This window comes from Helianthus annuus, chromosome 11 (genome assembly GCF_002127325.2).
Source record: "Helianthus annuus cultivar XRQ/B chromosome 11, HanXRQr2.0-SUNRISE, whole genome shotgun sequence".
NCBI classification, from domain to species: Eukaryota; Viridiplantae; Streptophyta; class Magnoliopsida; order Asterales; family Asteraceae; genus Helianthus; species Helianthus annuus.
The window spans coordinates 99015815-99024586 of NC_035443.2; the positions used below are offsets into that span (position 1 = coordinate 99015815).

The following is an 8772-nucleotide window of genomic DNA, read 5'->3' on the forward strand; positions in this document are numbered from 1 at the left end:
CTGAAGTGACAAAAAAAAAAAAAAAAAAAAAACATTAAACTATGGGGTAAACGTGAAGATAAAACTTTATTAAAATACTGACCTAGGTTTTTTTTTTTTTTTTTTTTTTTTTTTTTTTTTTTTTTTTAATTTAAACTGGGAAAAGAACATAATCATTGTATAGTAACCAAAATTGATATATATTTTATTTTTTTTTCACTTAAATTTTTTTACTAACGTTTTATAGAAAAAATTCAAAACATTAGAACATATATTGATAGTTAAGTATCGTGTAAATTTTATTATATCTTGTGAAGTATAGGGATAATATTTTTTAATTAATCGGATTTTCAGAAGGCAAAGAGCTCATCTTTGTTTACTTTACTAAATAAATAATTGAGTTAATTACATAGTTAGTCCTTATGGTTTGCACAAAATAACATATTTAGGTATTAATTAGTTTAAAATCACATTCTAGGGTATTAACTTTTCATTTTATAACGTTTGGAGGTATAAACTTCTAGGGTATTAACATAGTTAGTCCCTATGGTTTGCACAAAATAACATACTTAGGTACTAATAGAATGTGATTTTAAACCTATAAATAACGTTAATACCTCCAAATGTTACAAAATGAAAAATTAATACTCTAGAATGTTATTTTGTGTAAACCATAGGAACTAACTATATAATTAATTCTAAATAATTTTAGTGTATTAAAATAATAAATAAATAATGTTAGTGCATTAAAAGAGAGATGGGAACGTTTGAAGACTTTGGTAGGGGTCTCAATCTTACAAATTCATGTCTCATATCCAAATAAATAAATTAATTTTTGCATATTTTTTTAAAATTACGCTTGTCACGACTGCTCTAAATTTAACTCCCTCTCCTCCATACTTAAATAAAATTCTAATATATGTTGAACTTTTACATATATTATATCTTTTTTGAGATGATTATACAAGTTTTTAACTTATAAATATCTTTTTGAGATGATTATACAAGTTTTTAACTTATAAAATCCTTACAACTACCAGTTTATTTGTATTTATTGTAGCAAAAGTAGAACCACATTAATTGTACCACACTCTAGCATGAATTTAAAGCAATAATTGTTTACCTACTTTTTTTTAATATCAAATTTTTATAATCTATTTGTTTTTTTTTTTTTAGAAAATTGACCCCTTAACCTCAGAGAGAGTAATAATTATGTAAGTGCTATTTATTTTCTTCAGAAAATAGAGAGAATTATGTATTAGAAAAAGATATGAGTATTTAAATAAATTAACTATAATTTTGAATTTAATCGTGTTTGGTATACTAAAATATTGAGACGGGTTCGTAAGGCGTGCGGGCAGTGGATGCGAGTAGAACTACTCGATGAGCGTAGTGTGAGCTAGTTGTTGGTTTTGTGGATTTTGAAATCACAGGGTAGTTTTGGGTGAAAGATCCCCCCCCCCCCCTCTTTAAGGGTACTTCTGAGTTCAAATGAGTTGGTAACTTTTAATTAGGTAATGTTGAGAGTAATTAGGTTATGTGTTGTAGTTTAATTTAAAAAAATGTACAATGCGTTACTACGTCACTGCCACATAGATAATTTAACTGGTCCGTCATTTAACTATCATATTATGGTTTAACTAATAACAAATTAATGATTTAAAAAAATTGTGATTTGTTTGTTTAAATAATAAACAAATTTCAAGTTTAGCGGAATCAAAGATATATAACAGTCATAATATGTTAAACACGATCATAAATATTGTTCATGACATTATAGCCTAGTGACATTTTGTGGGTGAGATAAGGCTTAGGGTATCCGATGTGGTGCGGTAAGGGTGAGCGGCAAGGGGGTTTGCTGCGCGGGAACACCGTCGCCGACCCCCCTTTGCCACTCGGTTTCAATCTTGATCGGTGAAGGGAGGAAGGAGAGAGAGAGGGCTATGGTGAAGGGAGTATAAGATTATGATTCACCTTGATCATCTCATTAATCACAAAGGGTTTATATAATACAAGGAAATCCAACTAAATCTCCTACATTTATGGAGATAATAATTTACATATAATTTACATATATACTATATGCTATTACACCCCCCCAGTTGAAACGTCGGGAGGTCCGATGTTGAGGCTGGTACGAAAATCGTCAAACAGAACCCACGGAAGACCTTTTGTGAAGATATTAGCAATCTGATGACGCGACGGAACATGTAATACTCGAATACGGCCACGTTGCACTTCCTCACGAACGAAGTGAATGTCAAGCTCAATATGTTTAGTCCTCTGATGCTGAACTGGGTTGCCGGAGAGGTAAACATCATTCACATTATCACAGTAGACCAAGGTGGCAGTAGAAAGAGGATGATGAAGCTCGAGAAGAAGATTACGCAACCAACAAATATCCGCAACTACATTGGCAACCCCTCTATATTCGGCCTCGGCACTAGAGCGGGAAATAGTCGGTTGTCGCTTAAAAGACCAGGAAATGAGATTTTCACTCAAATAAACACAATAACCCGATGTAGACCGACGAGTGTCGGGGCATCCAGCCCAATCATCGTCAGTATAAGACACCAGACGTAGATCAGGTACGGGCCCTAAATGAAGACCAAAAGCAGTTGTGCCTTGAAGATAGCGGATAATGCGCTTCAAGGCATTCCAGTTACCAATCGTAGGAGCATGCATATGCATGCAAATCTGCTGAACCGCATAAGAAATGTCTGGTCTGGTAAAAGTAAGATACTGAAGAGCACCTGCAAGACGACGGTAGGTAGTCGGTTCGTCGTATAAAGGCTCGGAGGCAGTAGATAACTTTGACTGTGTGTCGACAGGTGTGGCAACCGATTTGCAGGAGTCCATAGACGCCCGATGAATGATGTCAGTAACATACGCCTGCTGAGATAAAAACATATGATCACCTGTCCTTGTCACATGTATGCCCAACAAATACGAAAGCGGTCCCAAATCTTCCATCGCAAATTCACCAGACAAGGTGTGTAAAAGTCGTGTACGAAGAGCCTCAAAGGAAGTGGTAAGAATAATATCATCCACATAAATAAGAAGATAAGCAATATCAGCACCGTGGTGATAGATAAATAGAGAGTTGTCTGACTTGCTCTGACGAAAACCCTGGACAGTAACAAAATCAGTGAACCACTGATACCAGGCGCGTGGAGCCTGTTTGAGACCATATAACGACTTCCTGAGTAGACAAACATGATCAGGAAAGTCTCTGTGTCGAAATCCCATGTGTCACACCCCCAAAATCCACCTGCGGAGTATCACCGCTTGGGAGCGTGACTGACCAGGATCAAGCCACCAATCATATAGAACAATATATATCGTAAAAGTAATTGCCATAAAACCAAACCAAATCCATATGAAAGGTGTTCCAAAACATAAGTAAGTTATCGTTGTTTAGCGGAAGCGTATAATTAAAACCCATCACAATAAAGTATCAAATGTCGTAAGTGTTTAACAAGACAATCACGATCCAAGCCCACAACGACCAGCTCCTCCCTGTGCAAGCTCCATGTATCTAACGACCTGCAAGGCATGTAACAGAGGATCAACAACTAGTTGAGCGAGTTCACAGAAAGTAAATACGTAATAGTAAGTTCGTTTGTAACATGTGGCTCTACTGGGCCGATAGTACGTTCTATTGGTGGGGGCTTCCCATGTTGTATAACCACTAGACTATTCGTAACCATAAGTGTTCTTCACAACCGAGAACAGTAGTGCGTACAAGCTTTACGTAGGTTTACGTAAGTATCCTTCACAACCGAGGATAGTAGTAAGTATAAATACACGTAGGTTTTACGTGAGTATCCTTCACAACCGAGGATAGTAGTAAGTATAAGTATACGTAGATTTTACGTAAGGGGTCCTGCACAACCGAGGACAGTAAGAAGCATATGCATATGTGGGCTTTACGCATGTGTCCTGCACAACCGAGGACAGTAAGTAGTATAAGCATACGTAGGTTTACGTATGTGTCCTGCACAACCGAGGACGCTGGTATGGTAGTCTAGTAACAGTGTATGTACGAATCTAGTCAATCTCATTCCTTCAATCCCATTCCCAAGCCCTTGAGAATCCCATGCCTTAGTAAGAGTGTGAACTCACCTTGGTTTGCTCGGTATGCTATGCTCTAGGGTTTAACAATTGTCTAAGTCCGTTACACAAGACCTAGGATATGTTGTACATGATACGATGTAAGTGTTTGCATCAACTTAGGGTTTACAAATCCTTGATATTCATGTAACTGTGTTTCGTGTGATTATTGTGTACATGCAATTATCACATAGGATGTTCACGCATGCAGGATCATGCAGTTGCCTTTAGTATTATACAATCACATAAGGAGTCATACAGTTATATGCAGCCATCACAGTAACATGTAGTAATGTACAGACATCATACAATAAGTAGCATTCCATATCATGCATACAGTGGTGATGGACAATCATACAACATTCAATAACAACTTGGTTCTGATAACAAGTCAACATACTCGGACAAAGCATCCTTTACAAGGTCGGACAAGAGGAAGGGCTCCCCCTTCACAAACTCGGACTAACAAATAAGGGGGGGGGGGTCACAAAGGTCGGACTTGGTGTTGGGGGTTAAAACTCAGACTAGTAGCTTGTGTTTATAAAAATTCGGACAAGAGTAAAGCATGTACAAAAAGTCGGACTTCACTATCCAATTACAAAACTTCGGACATGCCATAAGAAAACTCGGACTCATGCTTTTAACTTTCACAAAGTCGGACCAAGGCTTTAAAGCCCAAACTCAGACAAACAAGTAAAAAGGGGGGGGGGGGGCTTCCCACTTAAAAGTCGGACCACCCTTGTTCTATTGCCAAACTCGGACACACACACATGAACAAGAAGCTCGGACTCCCTTTACCCCTCTTAAATCTTCGGACAAGCTTATAGGTTAGGAAACTCGGACCTTTGATGGTTATGCAAAACTCAGACAAGATCTATTGTTACAAAAGAAACTCGGCCATGATGTACAATATCAAAACTCGGATCCAGCATAATGTTATAAAAACTCAGACTTTTATCATTCACAAACTCAGACAATCAATCATGCACAAAACTCAGACAACTAGCATTAGGGTTACGAAACTCTGACAGTAACAATACGTGAATTCCAATACAGAATCAAAAGAATCAAATCAGTTACGTTTCAGTTCTCTATGATCGTGCAACCCTAATTACATACTTGCATTATGTCAAACAACAATTCAATTATCAATTCCATCATCCTAGCATGTCTTGTGTCTTAACATCAGACAATTGATCATACACTAATCAACATCATTTCTAAATCATCAGAACTCAACAAAACCACAGAAGTATCATATAAAAGCTAGGGTTTTCATGAACACATAATCAAGAATCAAGAATTGATAATAATCAAGCAATCAATTAGGGTTTTCATGAACACATAATCAATAAACAATTACCTTGAATGATTCTAGAGAAATGAATCAAAAGTGATGAATGTCTTGTGGCAATGATTTGGTGATGATTGCCAGAGAATAGAATGTGAACTACGTGCTTTGGATTTTTGTGAGAATGATTAGTGAAAAAGGGATTAGGGTTAAGTATCTCTAAGATTTCACTAATTACCCTCTACCTCCCTAAGTATCATATTTTACACATGCACACCATCTCATAACAATTTCATAGTTTCACCACCAAGTTCATATATTTACCAAGTCTTTCACAATTAACAAACAACCATGCACAATCACACAATACAATTCATTGCATCAAAACGTATATAATTCCATAGCAATCAATTGTGCAAATAAACAGCTAAACAATACATGAACGTGCAATAAATGCGAAATAGAAATCTTGGAAATTCGAGTTGTCACATTATCCCCAACTTAAAAGAAATTTCGTCCCGAAATTTGGTACGCACTCACTGAGGAAGCTAGGTAAGCTGTATTGTTCACTGGTTTTCCTGGGGTGTCATATCATCCCCCCGTTGATTTGGAATTTCGTCCCGAAATTACGTAGTACTAGCTTCAGTCTCAGTAGTGGTTGCATTGGTTTCGAACAACTGGGGGTACTTTTCTTTCATCTGGTCTTCGCGTTCCCAGGTGTACTCTGGGCCACGTTTGGAGTTCCAACGAACTCGAACAAGAGGGATTCTCTTGTTTTTGAGGACCTTAACATCCCGGTCCGTGATTTCAACTGTCTCCTCGACGAACTGCAACCGCTCGTCGATAGTGAGTTCCTTAAAAGGAACTATGAGGGTCTCATCTGACAGGCACTTCTTCAGATTCGACACGTGAAATACATTGTGAACTGCACTGAGTTCAGCTAGAAGGTTTAGCTTGTACGGTCCGACATATCGCGGATTTAGTTTGCCCCGCTTGCCAAAACGAACCACACCCTTCCAGGGTGAGACTTTAAGTAAAACCCGGTCCCCGACCTGAAATTCCAAAGGCTTCCTACGCTTGTCCGCGTAGGCTTTCTGACGGTCGCGTGCTGCCGCCATGCGTTGCCGTATTTGTGCTATTCGTTCAGTAGCGTCAACTACCATTTCTGGACCTGTAATCTGACTATCCCCCTCCTCTGCCCAACAGAGAGGTGACCGGCATTTACGTCCGTACAATGCCTCGAATGGTGCGGCTTGTACGCTGGTGTGGTAACTGTTATTGTACGAAAACTCCACTAAAGGGAGGTGCTTTTCCCAGCTGTTGCCGAAATCGATAACACACGCCCGAAGCATGTCTTCTAGAGTTTGAATCGTGCGCTCAGACTGCCCATCCGTCTGAGGGTGATAAGCTGTACTCATGTCCAAACGAGAGCCAAACGCTTCGTGCATTGCTTGCCAAAGTTCTGAGGTGAATCGTGCATCCCGATCCGAAATGATGGAGGTAGGCACCCCGTGCCTCGAAACAACTTCTTTAAGATAAACGTCTGCGAGAGTGGAGAACTTATCCGTTTCCTTTATAGCCAGGAAGTGTGCAGACTTGGTGGATCGATCCACGATCACCCATATGGTATCATTCCCACGCTGGGATCTGGGTAGGCCTGTAACAAAATCCATGGAAATTATTTCCCATTTCCATTGCGGTATCTTGGGTTGCTGAAGTAGGCCCGCTGGTTTCTGATACTCCACTTTGACTTTTGCACAAGTCAAACACTTGCCGACGTAAGTAGCGATGTGGGCTTTCATGCTAGGCCACCAATATGTTGTTCTGATGTCGTGGTACATTTTATCCGAACCTGGATGTACCGAGTAGCGAGACTTATGAGCTTCATCCATCACAAGTTCGCGTAAACCGCCAAAAAGTGGGACCCAAATACGCCCCGTTACATAGTAGGCGCCGTCTTCCTTTTGTTCCATTCGTTGCCTTGAGCCGCGTAAGGCTTCAGCTTTGACGTTTTCGGGCTTTAATGCTTCCATCTGAGCAGTTCGTATCTGTGCAGGAAGACTGGACTGAATAGTGAGCTGCAAGGCTCGTACGCGTCTAGGTATAGTGTCTTTCCGACTGAGAGCGTCAGCCACAACATTGGCCTTGCCTGGATGGTACTTGATGGTGCATTCGTAATCGTTAAGCAGCTCGACCCATTGTCGTTGACGCATGTTCAATTCCTTCTGCTTGAAGATATGCTCGAGACTCCTGTGATCGGTGTAAATTGTGCACTTGGTACCGTACAGGTAGTGCCGCCATATCTTGAGCGCGAAAACAACAGCTCCCAGCTCTAAATCGTGCGTCGTGTGGTTCCGTTCATAAACCTTGAGTTGACGAGAAGCGTAGGCAATAACTTTATCACGCTGCATCAATACACAACCAAGACCCTGTATCGACGCGTCACAATAAACCACAAAATCATCCGTGCCCTCTGGCAATGAGAGAATAGGTGCGCTGCAAAGCCTATTCTTTAGGTACTGGAAAGCAGTTTCCTGATTGTTGCCCCAGCGGTAGGTGACACCCTTCTGTGTCAGTAGTGTAAGTGGCTGAGCAATCTTTGAGAAATCTTTGATAAACCGTCTGTAGTAACCCGCCAAACCCAAGAATTGGCATATTTCCGTTGGTGTACGTGGTGCAGGCCAGTTCCTGATCGAATCTACCTTGGATGGATCAATATGGATCCCGTCCTTATTTACTACGTGGCCTAGAAAGTGGACTTTACGAAGCCAGAAGTCACATTTCGAAAACTTAGCGTACAGCTGTTCCTTTCGAAGGAGTTCCAAAATAAGTCGTAGATGCTGTTCGTGCTCCTCCTGACTCTTGGAGTAGATCATGATATCGTCAATAAACATTATCACAAATTTGTCTAGGTAGGGTTTGCACACCCTGTTCATAAGATCCATAAATACGGCAGGCGCGTTCGTTAACCCGAACGGCATGACAAGAGACTCGTAGTGGCCGTAGCGAGTTCTGAATGCGATTTTGGAGACGTCCTCGTCCCGGACGCCCAGCTGATGGTAACCTAACCTCAAGTCTATCTTGGAGTAGTAGCACGACCCTTGCAACTGGTCGAATAAGTTGTCACTTCGTGGAAGAGGATAACGATTCTTCACCGTCACCTTGTTGAGTTCCCGGTAGTCTATGCACATCCCGAAGGTACCGTCCTTCTTTTTCACAAATAACACTGGAGCTCCCCAGGCGAAGAGCTAGGACGAAAAAGCCCTTTTCCAAGAGCTCTTGTAGCTGCTTTGACAGTTCTTCCAGTTCAGTTGGAGTGAAACGATACGGTGCGCGAGCTATAGGTGCTGTCCAGAACTATAGGAATGAGGTCGAAAGGAAGCGTCTGA

General features: G+C 40.3%; 1 protein-coding gene across 1 annotated transcript; it reads right to left on the bottom strand.

The window, feature by feature from the left end:
• Positions 1-2067: 2067 nt before the first annotated feature.
• LOC110942675 (uncharacterized mitochondrial protein AtMg00810-like) lies at positions 2068-3228 on the bottom strand. Its single transcript, XM_022184446.1, has one exon. It carries the CDS (start codon positions 3226-3228, stop codon positions 2068-2070), a length of 1161 nt encoding a protein of 386 aa, XP_022040138.1.
• Between the last annotated feature and the right edge of the window lie 5544 nt (positions 3229-8772).